At 36.8% G+C, this 15109-nt stretch overlaps 1 protein-coding gene across 3 annotated transcripts in view; it reads left to right on the forward strand.

Annotated features, from left to right (window-relative positions):
• Window positions 1–15109, forward strand: part of TCEAL7 (transcription elongation factor A like 7) — a 45953-nt gene continuing 30844 nt past the window's right edge. Inside the window, exons 1-3 of one of the 3 annotated variants that reach the window (XM_045871444.3) lie at window positions 1–109; window positions 737–804; window positions 1160–2217. In XM_045871444.3, coding sequence (XP_045727400.1) covers window positions 1174–1476 — 303 coding nt within the window. In that variant the 5' untranslated portion in view covers window positions 1–109; window positions 737–804; window positions 1160–1173 and the 3' untranslated portion in view covers window positions 1477–2217. Of the gene's footprint in view, window positions 110–696; window positions 805–1159; window positions 2218–5293; window positions 5365–15109 lie in introns of those variants that run through there. The other 2 variants (XR_010406221.1, XM_064574427.1) reach the window with 2 other exon arrangements.

The raw sequence follows: 15109 nt of genomic DNA on the forward strand, positions 1-15109 counted from the left end.
TCCTTATATTCCCGGGCTTCTTTCTCCTCTGGGTACCAGCCCCTTACTGTCCTGTAGGCGTTCGTGCTTGTGGCCAAGAGAAGGACTTAAATTCCTTAAATCTCAGAAGGTTGGTTTGAGGAAACCGCTGGGACCCCTGGGGGTGGTAGTGGCTGAATCTAGTGACTGGAATAGGGCCAGGCTCACTTTGCCCAAATCCCTGCAAACTCGTTGGGAGATGATTGTATTTTTTAAAAGGACGGTGGGGGGAGTAGGTGGAAGTCTCCTGAGAGACACCCACAGATTTAGTGATAGTTTAGAAATAATCGGCTTCTCTCAGATTGGCAAGCTTTCCGTTTATCCTCCTCTTTTTCCAATTCCGTTGAGGAAATGAGGTGTGGACTGTTGTGTGGGGAACGGCTAGAATCCTGGGGTGGAGGCAGAAATTTAGACATAATTTGAAAATATTTCCTCTCATTCGGTGCCTGTCTGTGGGTCATGCGGGGGGGGCGGGGGGGCCGAGGGGACAACAGCCCTCGCAATGACTAGGCCAGAGGGTGAGGGGTGGGGGGGGGGGGTGTGGAGGCAGGGATCCAGGAGGAAGGGATAGGGACACGAGGGGGAACCAGGAGGTAGGAAATTTGGGGCGACGACGGTTGTGAGGATCCCGGACTCAAGATGATGAGTGTCTTGTCTCTGGGGCTGGTGGATCCACAGAGAGCTCCCTCCTCCCCGCCCCCTTCCTTTCTGTCTCCAGGTCCAAGGGTCTGTATTCACAGACATCTCGAGGCAAGAAAAAGAGGAAACTATCCCGAATCCTCACAGGTGAGTGTGAGGGAGGCACTTAGCCCAGGTCTCTGAGGGTGGGAGTTGGGAAGGGCGGGAGCTGGGTAAAATTTGCGGCCTCACAGCTCAACCACCGGTCAGCTCCCTTTCTCCCGCGCGCGTCAGAGAGGCCATTAGCCTTGTATGCTGGGGAAATGGTGGGTTGCAGAAGGAGGGGAAAGGAGGCGGAGTGGTGGGGGTGCGGGAGGAAGGGGCGGCATCTCGAACTTCAGAGGGCTGGACCTGTGTGGCAGGGGTGGGAGATTAGGCGAGTATCTTGCTTCAAAGAGAAACTGACAAACCTGAATCAAAAGAAAAGAAGCAATTTGCTCTACATTTTCTCCCCGGACTTAAGCTGGAAACAACATCATGCAAAAACCCTGCAAAGAAAATGAAGGAAAGCCCAAGTGCAGCGTGCCAAAGAGAGAGGAAGAACGCCCCTATGGAGAATTTGAACGCCAGCAAACAGAAGGGAATTTTAGGCAAAGGCTGCTTCAGTCTCTCGAGGAATTTAAAGAGGACATAGACTATAGGCACTTTAAAAATGAAGAAATGACAAGGGAGGGAGATGAGATGGAAAGGTGTTTGGAAGAGATAAGGGGTCTGAGAAAGAAATTTAGGGCTCTGCATTCTAACCATAGGCATTCCCGGGACCGTCCTTATCCCATTTAATGCATTTCTCCCCTGAATTCAACTATTTTCTGTTATTAATATTACCACCAGTGGCTTCTTTTTGTCTGCATTTTCTTGCTAAATATTGCTACCATTTTACTCCTATCCTTCAGTGTTCCTTTGATTTGCATATGACTCCTGTTACCAACATCTCATCTTTTGACCATCTCACTCATTTAATAAGGATGTTTCATTCATTTGCATGGGAAGATGCTCATTTATATTGTAAAGTGAAAATAGTAAGTTGCAAAACAGTGTGTATGTATATGTGTGTATATATGTATATACATATACACACTTTATATGTACATTTATATATGACAAAATGCAAAAGAAAAAGTCTGAATTATTATACACTGAAAGGTTAACAGTGAACCTCTGTGTGATCTGTATTTTATTTCTTTTTTGGCTATCTGCATCTTCTCATTTTCCACAAAATGAATATATATGTGTGTGTATGTGTGTGTATTGTGTCACAAAAAAAAAACGAAAATAAACAGACACAAAAAAACTTGTCAATCACCTTTGAAGGGCAGTAAAACAATAAACTTTTGACAACAGAACTATAAAAAAGAAATGTAAACTTCAAATTACCTCTGGATCTCTTAGCCAGAGGAATAAAACTGGCAATTATTACAGATCTACTTGCTTAAGACTCCGTCTTTTTCACGGGGAAAACATTTGCCTCGCAGGGCTGCTGTCAGGAAGAAAGAGGTGACTCCGAGCTGTGCTTGGTTACCCTCTGCGCATACAGAACCCCAACCCACCACAGAGCATCAGTTATTGGAGGGAGGGCCCTGACACGACTTCCCTGTGCTCAGGAACAAGTCCATTAGGAGGCAGGGCCCTGGGGGCTTCATGCCAGTCATCTGCTGTTGAGCCCCACGCTCCTCCTCCCCTGGGTTCTGCCCTGCCTGCTGGGCCCTTTGCTCTCTGCTGGCCCTCACTGCTCCTGGTGCACCGGAGTCCTCAGGTGCCAAAACCCACTCACTTTCCTGGACTCCCCAGTGGGTCAAACCCCTACTCTGTCTTCTGAAGCCTCTCTGCTTCCTAGTGACCCTTCACACAAGTGAGACGGTTTGGGCCATGCTGCCTTGCAGCGTTCTTAGCAAAACAGCCCCTTCTGTTTTCAATCCCAGGACCCCTCCTCTAAATACGAGTCAGACATGATGAGGCCGTTTTGGGAGTTGGACCAAGGTACAAGTTTGAATAAAAAAAAAAAAAAAACAGCGGTAGTCAGAGTTGCCTTAGGTCTAAGGACTAAGGTTTTGTCTTCCTTCTCTGGTGAGATGATCGGTCCATGAAGGTTCCTGGCAGGCCTGCCCTACTGGTTCAGAAGACTGTCAGGGGACAGGTATAAATTGCACAAAACAATGCAGAAAATAGATCTAAGAAAGCAATTCCCATTTTTCTATTACTTTCCTTCCTGAAACATGTGAAAATTCTTTGTAAGACTAATATATATATAATATATATAACATATATTATATATATATACATATATAGAAATATATGTATATGTACTTTTTAGTGTATATATGTACAATATGTATTGTATATATATTTAGTGCATGTGTATGTGTGTATATATATATTTTTAGTCTTACAAAAGACATATACACACACATATATGTACTTATATATATTACATATATATGTATATATATATATACACACACACACTTAAGCATTATTTCCTAATTGGACTGCTTGCATTTTGCATCTCAGAGTAAACACCATATCATATATTTCATTATACTTTTGATTAGTGACTTACAAATAGTGGGTATTTAATAAATGTTTACTTAGTTAGAATCTAGTGTTCTTGGCCCAGTTTTACTTCTGATTGCATAAGATGGCAATAATCTATTTCACTACAAACTATAATTTGCATTTTCAAATAGGACCCAGCAGGAAAGGGATTATTTCCCATATTCAGTCTATAAAATTATTGTAACATTATATAACTGATGTCTCTAACAGCTCCTTACATTATAATCATCTGGAGTGCTTATTAAAAATGCAAAATTTGGACACATATGTCCCCATACACACTGATACTCTTACTCTGAATCAGAATCTCTGCATTTCTCCCTGGCCCTTCATTTGGGGTTTCCCATGATATCATGGTCTCCGTTATTGCTTCATATACTCTCACCATAGACCCTGTTTCAGCTGAGCAGTGCAGAAGTCTCCTTACAATCAAAGAGCCAAATGGTTTACAATTCATAATTAGGGGTTCCTGAAAGTCAAAATGGTGGTTATCATAGCCTGAAAACTGTGTACCTAACAAGTAAATATATGTGAACAATAAACATTACTCAGCCTTGGTAGGAGGCGAAAAACCAAGTGAAAAATAAAACAACAAGTTTGCCTATCAAGTAGACAAATGTTTGCTTACAATACTCAATTTTATTGAGGATGTAGGCATTCTCATACTCGTTGAGAGTAAATTGCTATATCCTTTTTTTTTTTTTTGCTTCTATTCACAGTAAGTACCAAATGCTGTATATATTGCATATACCATGACCCAATAATTCTACTGTTTGGAATTTGTCCTAAGGAAATAATCATAGTGGTGAGCAAATGTTTAGCTATAAATATTTTTTATTTAAGGATTTCACATATTTGCAAGGATTTTTTTAAACCTAAAAATCAAGTACTTGTGCTATCCAATCAGAAGGAAATGGACATAGATTCTTATTCACCATATACACAAAAATACATCCCAGGTGGATTGAAGATGAAAATGTGAAGAACAAGGAGCTCCTGGCTGGCTCAGCTGGTGCAACATATGACTCTGAGCTCGGGGTTGTAAGTTCGAGCCCCACGATGGATGGTAGAGATTACTTAAAAATAAAATCTTTAAAAAAAAAGAGAAAGAAAGTAAATGTGAAGAACAAGAATAAAATATTACAATGAAAATTAACTAAAACATGTATAATCTTGTGATGTCATTATCTTCTTAAGCATGAAAAAAAATCCAGAAGTTATAAAGGAAAAAAATATATAAAAGGTCTGAAGACAAGAAATAGCCTGTGAGGAAATATTTTCAATACCATGATGGATAATGGGAAAATATCTCTATAACTCCAATAGCTTTTACAGATGGAAAAGAAAAAGATAAACAAACCAGTAAAAATATGTACATACCATATGACCCAGCACTTCCATTGCTTTTCATTACCATAGAGATATATGTACGCACACGCACAGGAAAGCATAGATGGATGTTTACTGTGTCATTTTAAGTGCCAATATGTTAGAAATAGCCTAGGTCATCAAAAGGGAAAGGTCAAATAAAAAGTGGTCTCTCTATGCCAAGAAAACTACACAATAGTTAAAAAGAGTGAGATTCTTATATTGAAGCATCAATATAGGAATATTGTTAAGTAAAGACATTATGTATCTAGGGGTGCCTGGGTGGCTCAGTCAGTTAAGCATCTCCCTTTGGCTCATGATCTCAATGTCCTGAGATGGAGCCCCACGTTGGGCTCCCTGCTCAGCAGGGAGTCTTCTTCTCTCTCTGCCCCTCCCCACCCAACTCGTGCTTTCTCTCTAGCTCTCTCTCAAATAAATAAAATCTTAAAAAAAGACATTATGTACCTTTATGTTGCTACTGTCACAAATGATATTGTCATAAATAATTAATTACCTAGTTCATTTTAATATACTGCTTTAACCATACCTCCAATGTAAATGGTTAAATCTCCTCCCTACAGTTAAACACTTCTCAGTTCAATGGATATCCATCTAGAAATTTATGTATTTCTGTTTTTCATTTTAACTATATATTATATTACATTGTGACTTTCAGGAGCCCTTAACTAGGAATCATAAACCATTATAAGGAGACTCCTGCACAACTCAGCTGAAAAAGGATAAATGGTGAGTGTGCATATTAACATAGCTTTATAATTATTGTTTTATGCATTTGTCTTTTAAGTCATATAGAAAAAAAGGACTTTAAACCAAATATGAAAATGAAAAACTATTTGCTTTTATATTTACCTATGTAGCTACCTTTACTGTTGTTGTTTATTTCTTTATATGACTTTGAGTTACTTATTTTGTGTCTCTTTTTCTCAGCATGGAAGTCTTATAGGACTTTTCAGAGGTCTGTAAATACAAATACCAATGAATCTACTTTCTATAGTATGAATGTACCGTATGCTATTAAAATCATTCCCCTGTCACTCAACATTTAAGTTATTTCTATACTTTGCCCACTAAAAACAATGCTGTCTGCAATTTACATGTTTGCACATATATTCAAATTACTGGTGCTTATATTTCTATAGAATAGATTTTGGAAAGTAGGATTGCTTGATCAAAAAGTATGTGATCTCTTACATTTTCCAACTTCCCTTGCACATATGTTGGGGCCACCAAACATAATATAAGACACTTCTAAGGCTTTTAAACAATGCTGGGTGATCTTTCCGTCTCCTTTCAGTAACCTTGGAAACCATGTGTGCCATCTGGAACACATGACTGAGATGAATGCAGGCTAGATACCTGAATGGAGCAGAGCCATGCAGGAGAACCAATAACTCTCATCAAACTATGATGTGAATGAGTAATAAACTGCTTAAAATCCACTGAGATAACCTAGTTCATCTTAATATACTGCTTTACCCACACCTCCAATTTCAGTCCCCTTCCCACAATTAAACACATCAGTTTGATGGATATCCATCTAGAAATCTATATATTTCTGTTTTGCATTTTAACTAAATATTATAATATTACATCTATTGCCCTCCTGTTTTTACTCAACAGTATCCCTGGGGGTGCTTTAATATAAGAATCTCATTCTTTTTAATTATTGTATAGTTTTCTTGGTATAGATAGACCACAGTTTATTTGACCTTTCCCTTTTGATGACTTACGCTATTTCCAATATTTTGGTTCTTACAAGCAATGCCATAATAAACATTTATCTATGCTTTCCTGTGCACATGTGTGCATATATCTCCATGGTAATATTAAGTAGTAAAAGTGCTGGATCATGTGGTATGTACATATTTTTGTTGGTTTGTTTATTTACCACAATGCATACCATAAACTTATCCATCACCTCCAAAGTCCTGATGAATATTGATGCAAAATCCTCAACAAAATACTAGCAAACTAAGCCAGCAGAATATTAAAAGGATTTTACATCATGATGAATTGGGGTTTACCCACAAAATTTAAGGGTTATTCAACATATGAAAATCAATGTCAAAGTCTTATATTACATTAATATAAGAAAGGAAAAAACACATTATCATCTCAATTGATACAGAAAAAAAGCATTTGACAAACTGCAATACCCTTTCATAATAAAAACACTCAACAAACTAGGAATATAAGCAGATTGTCTCCACATAATAAAGGGCATTTATGAACAACTCAATGCTAGATCATACTCTATAGTGAAGGATTGAAAGCTTTCCATGTGAGATCACAAATAAGACAAGGATGTTTGTTTTCATCAGTTTTGTACTGGAAGTTCCAGCCAGAGAAATTAAGCAAGAAAAAAATAATTGAATCCAAATTGGAAAGGAAGAAGTGAAATTATCTTTATTTGCCAATGGCATGATCCTATATATAAAAAATGCTAAAGAATATGCAAGAAGTCTACTAGGACTAATAAATGAACTTGGCAAATTGCTGGATACAAGATCAGCTATTCCAAATTGGTTGTATTTCTATATACTAGGAATAAGCAATCCAAAAATGAAGTTAAGAAAACAATTCTATGTACAAAAGCACAAAACAGAATACAATACTTAATAAATTTAACCAAGGTATCTCAAGATTTGTACACTGAAAATTACAAAATTGCTGAAAGTAATTAAATAAGACCTAAATAAATGGAGAGATGGTCCATGTTCATGGATTGGAAGACTCAATATTTGTTAAGATGACAATAATTCCCAAAGCAGTCAAAGGATCGAATGCAATTCCTATCAAAATAAGAAAAGTCTATTTTTGAGAAATGGAAAAGCTGAGAGTAAAATTCATATGGAATTGCAAGAAATCCCAAATAGACAAAATATACTGAAAAAAATGTAAGAAGACTCATACTTTCTTATTTTAAAACCCTACAAATTTATAGTAAAACAGTGTACTACTGGCATAAGAATAGACATGTTATGAGAGTCCAGAAATAAACCCATACATCTATTGTCAATTGATTTTGGGCAAGGGTGACAAGTCCATTCAATGGGAGAAAGAATAAGCTCTTCAACAAATGGTGATGAGACAACTGGATATCCACATGCACAAGAATGAGATTAGACCCCTACCTCATGTTATTCAAAAAATAAAACTCAAAATGGAAACAACCCAAATGTCCATCAACGGATGGACATGATGAGTTGATAAACAAAATGCAGTATATTCACACAGTGGAATATTATTCAGCCCTAAAAAGGAATGAAATACTGGTAACATGCTACAATGTGGATGAACCTTGAAAAAAATTATGCTAAGTGAAAGAAGCCAAACATGAAAGGTCACATATTGGATGATTCCATTTATATCAAATGTCAAGAATATGTAAATCCATAAAGACAAAAAATAAATTAGTGGTTGTCAGGGCTGGAGACAGGACACAATGGGTAAATTGGTAAAGGGCATCCTTTGGGGGGGTAATAAAAATCTTTTGGAACCAGATAGAAGTGAACAGTTGTGCAACAAAGTGAGTATTCTAAATGCCACTGAATTATACACTTAAAATAGTTAATTTTATTTTATATGAATTTCACCTCAATACAAAAATTGAACACATTTTAATTATTAGAAATATTTCCAGATTTTGCTCCTAAGAGGTTATACCATCAACAATGCATGAGAGTATCTATTCCGCCTCACCATTGCCAGGACTATGGTGTGGGGTTTACCCAAAATCTAGTCTTTTCAGACTAAACCAGGTCATGAAGACTGTTACTTTCTCTAAACCTTTTTTTGTCCTTTACCTTGTAGTCTATAATCATCATCAAAATATGTTCATGTCAATGGGTTTTGTCTACTTAGCCAAAACGTCATTTCCAACAGGTCAGTTGTGTCCTCTTAAACCTAGCTCAGTGCTAGAAATATAGTGAGTGCTTTCTATTTGTGCTTTTTACATTTAGAACCATGGACTTATACCTATGTTGTAGATATTATTCTAAATTTACAGATGAAAAAAAAACAGGTTCAAAAATTTTATGCAATGCCTTTTAACACTGGAGTGTGTCACGCCTGAGATTCTAGCTCCAGTTTACCTACTTTTCCATGTGTCCTCCCTATGAATTGATGAGACCTACTTATCAGTATCTATACATTCACATTATGATGGCCATACTATGTTGTGCATGTATGGAGGTTCACTTAATGACACTTCCTGATGAGGATGAGGATGGCAATGAACTCTTGTCCCTCAGGTTGAGAAGTCTGGGTCCAGAAACTACATAGATAGGCTGGTATCCAAGTCAGCATGGTATAGAGCAACATGACTTTTAAAAATTGTTTAGCTCTTTCTCCTGAATTTGAAAGGCCATCCTTATCATATTCTAAAAATCAGGTTGTTCCTAGATCTATGTCAACCTTCAAATGCTATTCCTTAGTTATTTTCTCTATTCTCAGGAAGTCACTTTTAAAAATGTATTAATTTATCTGGCAGCACAAGAATGCTTATTATTTATTTTCATCAATTTCTTGGCCCCTTATGAACATTGTAATTCAGAGGAATTTTTTTTTTTAAGATTTATATTTATTTGACAGAGAGAGAGTTAGCGAGAGCAGGAACATAAGCAGGGGGAGTGGGAGAGGGAGAAGCAGGCTTCCTGGCGAGCAGGGAGCCCGACGCGGGGCTTGATCCCAGGACCCTGGGATCATGACCTGAGCCGAAGGCAGACACTTAACGGCTGAGCCACCCAGGCGCCCCAATTCAGAGGAATTTTTGAACAACATTTTTAAGTTCCAAAATACATTCCTTGTGATTTAAATTAAAACTGAAATGAATTTATGCATAATTGACATTTTTTACAGTAATTATCCTACATAAGATCTTGGACTCCTATCTTCTAAATAACCTAAAGATGTACTTCTTGTTTATTCTCTCAGCATTCCATGGTAACAAGGCTGCAAGCTGCTAAAAGCGCATATGTAAATAACTCAAAGTTCCTTTTTATCCTGGAGAAGGTGATGGTTTCTTCTCCACTACATCATCCCCCTAAAAAAAAAGAAATTTTTTTTTCTAACAGTACGTATCTCACAGGACTATGGGAGAAAGAAATAAAATACTGAGTGGCAGTGATTTTATAAGATTTCATATTTTGAAAAAATTAATCTACTAGATGGGAACAATACATGATATAGTGAGGCCAGCAGGTAACTTTTCACATTATTCCAGGAGTGAGGGGACTGCCGGGGGGAGGGGTCCTGAACCTGAACCAGGGCAATAACAGACAGTAGGACTGGAAAAAAATAGACAGAGGTGGAAGATAATTAAAAGGTTGGGTTCTCAGGAATTGGTTATTGATGAGATTGAGGAAAGTGAGGGAACAAAAGTGAAGGATACTATCCAGGTTTCTGACTTTGGCATTTAAAAGTATGCTGGCATTATTCAATTAAACAGGAAACGTGGTAATGGCTTAAATGTGTAGTGGTGGAAGAGTTGGAGAGGAAAACTAGTTTTATTTATTGTTTATTTTTTTGTTTATTGTTTAATTTTTTAAATATTTTTCCTTTAAATTTTTTTTAATTCCAGTATACTTAACATGCAGTGCTATATTATTTTTAATTTTTTTACTTTAAATTTTTATTTTAATTCCAGTTAGTTAGCATACAGTGTTATATTAGTTTCAGGTGTACAATATAGTAATTTAACAGTTCCCTACATCACCTGGTGCTCATCACAGCATACAGTGTTCTATTAGTTTCAGGTGTACAATACAGTGATTCAACAGTTTTATACATTACTCAGTGCTCATCATGATAAGCGTACTCTTAATCCCCTTCACCTGTTCCACCTACCCACCACCCACCTCTCCTTTGGTAACCATCAGTTTGTTTTCTGTATTTAAGGGCCTATTTTTTGGTTTGCCTCTTTTGCCCTTTGTTTTGTTTCTTACATTCTACATATGAGGGAGGTAATACAGTATTTGTCTTTCTCTGACTGACTTATTTCATTTAGCATTATACTCTCTAGCTCCATCCATGTTGTTGCAAATGGCAAGATTTCATTCTTTTTAATGGCTGAGTAATATTCCAGTGTGTGTGTGTGTGTGTGTGTGTGTGTGTGTGTGTGTGTGACATCTATCTTCCTTACTCGTTTATCTATCGATGGACACTTGGGCTGCTTCCATAATTTGGCTATTGTAATTAATGCTGCTATAAACATAGGGGTGGATGTATCTTTTAAAATTAATGTTTTCATTTTCTTTGGGTAAACACCCAGTAGTGGAATTACTGGATCATTTGGTAATTTCATTTATAAAGTTTTCAGGAATCTCCATAATGTTTTTCACAGTGGCTGTACCAGTTTGCATTCCCACCAACAGTGCAAGAGGGTTCCATTTTCTCCACAGCCTCGCCAACGCTTGCTGTTTCTTGTGTTGTTGATTTTAGCTATTCAGACAGGTGTGAGGTGCTATCTCATTGTGACTTTGATTTGCATTTCCCTGATGATAAGTGATGTTGAGCATCTTTTCATGTGTCTATTTACCATCTGTATGTCTTTTTTGGAGTAAGGTCTGTTCTTGTCTTCTGCCCATTTTTAAATTGGATTATTTGTTTTTGTGGTCTTGAGTTGTATCAATTCTTTATATATTTTGGATACTAAGCCTTTATCAGATATGTCATTTGCAAATACCTTCTCCCATTCAGTAGGTTGTCTTTTAGTTTTGTGAATTGTTTCCTTTGCTGTGTAGAAGCTTTTCATTTTGATGTAGTCCCTATAGTTTACTTTTGCTTTTATTTCTTTTGCCTCAGGAGACATATCTAGAAAATGTTGCCATAGCCAATGTCAGAGAAATTAGTGCTGTGCTCTCTTCTAGGATTTCTATGGTTTTGAGTCTCACATTTAGGTCTTTAATCCATTTTGAGTTTATTTTTGTGTATGGTGTAAGACAGTTGTCCAGTTTTATTCTTTTGAATGTAGCTGTCCAGTTTTCCCAGCACCATTTGTTGAAGAGACTATCTTTTCCCCATTGCATATTCTTCCCTCCCTTGTTGAAGATTACTTGACCATATAATCATGGGTTTATTTCTGGGCTCTCTATTCTGTTCCATTGATCTATGTGTGTATTTTTATCCCAGTACCATACTGTTTTGATTACTTCAGCTTTGTAGTATAACTTGAAATCTGGGATTGTGATACCTGTGATACCTGGGGTTGTTCCTCTTTTTCAAGATTGCTTTGGCTATTTGAGGTCTTCTGTAGTCCATACAAATTTCAGGATTCTTTGTTATAGTTCTGTGAAAAATGCTGTTGGGATTTTGATAGGATTTGCATTAAATCTGTAGATTGCTTTGGACATTTTTACAATATTTGTTCTTCCAATTCATGAGCATGGAATGTCTTCCCATTTGTTTGTGCCATCTTTTATTTCTTTCATTAATGTTTTATAGTTTTCAGAGTATAGGTCTTTCACCTCCTTGGTTAATTTTATATTCCTAGATATTTTATTCTTTTTGGTGCAATTGTAAATGGGATTGTTTTCTTGATTTCTTTTTCTGCTCCTTCATTATTAGTGTGTGGAAATTAAATGGATTTGCATACATTGATTTTGTATCCTGCAACCTTACTGAATTCGTTTATCAGTTCTAGTAGTTTTTTGGTGGAGTATTTAGGGTTTTCTATATATAGTTCCATGTCACCTGCAAATAGTGGAAGTTTTACTTTTTCCTTACCAATTTGGATGCCTTTTATTTCTTTTCCTTGTCTGATTGCTGTGGCTAGGACTTCCAGTATTATGTTGAATGAAAGTGGTGAGAGTGGACATCCTTGTCTTGTTCCTGACCATAGAGGAAAAGCTTTCAGTTTTTCCCCATTGAGTATGATGTTCACTGTGGGTTTTTCATTTATGACATTTATTATGTTGAGATATGTTCCTTCTAAACCTACTCTGTCGAAGGTTTTTATCATAAATGGATGTTGTACTTGAAAATACTTTTTCTGCATCTATTGTTGAAATGATTGTATGGTTTTATCATTTCTCTTGTTGATGTGATGTATCATCATGTTGATTGATTTTCAAATATTGAACCACCCTTACATCCCAGGAATAAATTCCACTTCATAGTGGTGAATGATTTTTTTAATGTATTGTTGGATTGTGTTTGCTAGTATTTTGTTGAGGATTTTTGTATCGATGTTTATCAGAGATATTGGCTTGCAGTTTCTTTTTTGTGGTATCTTTATCTTGTTTTGGTTCCATGTTCATGCTGGCCTCATAGAATGAATTTGGAAGCTTTCCTCCCTCTTCCATTTTTTGGTAAAGTCTGAGAAGAATAGATATTAACTCTTCTTTAAATGTTTGGTAGAATTCCCCTGTGAAGCCATATGTAGGGAAAACTAGTTTTAGAGACATATTTAAAGGTTAGATCCCAATAAATAACCGGGCAATTTATTTTGTGTGTGCCAATAAAGTCATTTTAATGTTTACATGGAGAGGCAAAAGACCGAGAAAAGCCAACACAATGTTAAAGAACAATGAAGTTTGAGGACTGATGACACTACTATCCAACTGCAAGACTTACCATAAAGCTATAGTAATCAAGACGTATTGTATTGGCAAAAGAATAGATGGATAGATCAACAGAACAGAATAGAAAGCCCAGAAATAGACCCATGAAAATATACTCAACTGATCTTTGACAAAGGAGCAAAGGCAATGCACTGGAACAAAGATACACTCTTCAGAAATGTTGCTGGAACAACCAGATATCTACATGTAAAAGAATGAACCTAGACACAGACCTTACACCCTTCACAAAAATTAAATCAGAATGGATCATAGACCTAAATGCAAAGAAAGCAACACAGGAAAAAATCTAGATGACCTTGGATATAATAACTTTTTATTTTTATTTTATTTTTAAGTAATCTCTACACCCAGTGTGGGGCTTGAATTTACAACCCCATGATCAAGAGTCACATGCTCTACCAACTGAGCCAACCAGGCACCCCAGATGATAACTTTTTAGATACAACCCCAAAACATAATCCATGAAAGAAATAATTGATAAGTTGGATTTCATTAAAGTGAAAAACTTCTCCTCTGTGAACGGCAATGTCAAGAGAATGGGAAGATAAGCCACAGACTGTGACAAAATATTTGCAGAAGACACATCTAATAAAGGACTGTTAGCCAAAATACACAAAGAACTCTTAAAACTCAACAATAAGAAAACAAGCAACCAAAAGACAAGTGCCAAAGACTTTAACAGACACCTCACCAAAAAAGATATATAGATGGGAAGTAAGCATATGAAAAGATGCTCCACATCATATGGAATCTTGGAAATGCAAATTAAAACAACAACAGGATACCACTATGGATCCATTAGAATGACCAAGATCTAGAACACCGACAGTATCAAATGCTGCCAAGGATGTGGAGCAACAGGAACACTCACTCATTCATTGCTGGTGGGAATGTGAAATGGTGTATCCACTTTGGAAGACTGTGAATCTCAAACTGCTCTAAAAATGTTTTTATAAGACTGCTTTAAAAAAATATACACAAATGGGATCATACCCAAATAAAAGTTAGAGTCTCCAGGACTTGATTGATTGATTGTGCGGGATGAGAGAGAAGGCATCAAAGTTGGTGGTATGTTGGCACCAATTACTGAAATAGGGTTCATAAGAAAAGGAGAAGGAATGGGGTGAGGGAAAGTCATAAGGGCAAGGGGAAGATGGCAAGATCATATATGGACAAGTTGAGTTTGAGATGTCTGTGGGAGATCCAGATGGAAGTGTTTTATATATCGTAAATAGATACAATGGAACTTAATGTCTAGGATCACATGCTATATAGTCAGACAAACCTGGATATAAATTCTAGATGTGACTCTTCCTTTAGCTGAGCGAACTTAAGTATGTTGTATAACCTCCTTGAACCTCAGAAGGCTTATCTGTAAAATGGGAATATTATCTATAGTATCTATCTCATGATCTATATATATATCTCACCTGGAAAACTTTCATGCTTTTTAAAAATGATAGCTATTGTGAGCAATAGACATTTATCGAGCATGCTAGCACATACAGAAAGCTGCTATTGATTGATTGTCTAGCCAACAAAAATAGCTTTGTCAGCATTCTAAACAGTATATGTTATACTACAGAGTGGTTTTTTTCAGAGGTGCAAGAGGCCTAGCTGTCAGCCTATCTTGACTTTTGACATGCCTTCCTTACTAAGCTTAATCATATCTTGCTCTTGATTTAAAATGAGAGACGTACAACTCTTCCTTTCACTTGAACATGCAGAGGCCATTGTAGGGTTATTAATTGGCCTAATTTCAATATTGTCATGTCTCAGGGAATAGAAAGTCCTGAGGAGAGGGAGAGAGATGGGGAACGGCTGGTTGATGGAGTAGTCAGGACACACATACATTTGTCAATTAAGCTTGTTGTCTTATATGGGTACAG

Source organism: Mirounga angustirostris, unplaced genomic scaffold (genome assembly GCF_029215605.1).
Source record: "Mirounga angustirostris isolate CCGP_5_RB_7025 unplaced genomic scaffold, mMirAng1.0.hap1 SCAF_11, whole genome shotgun sequence".
NCBI lineage: Eukaryota > Metazoa > Chordata > Mammalia > Carnivora > Phocidae > Mirounga > Mirounga angustirostris.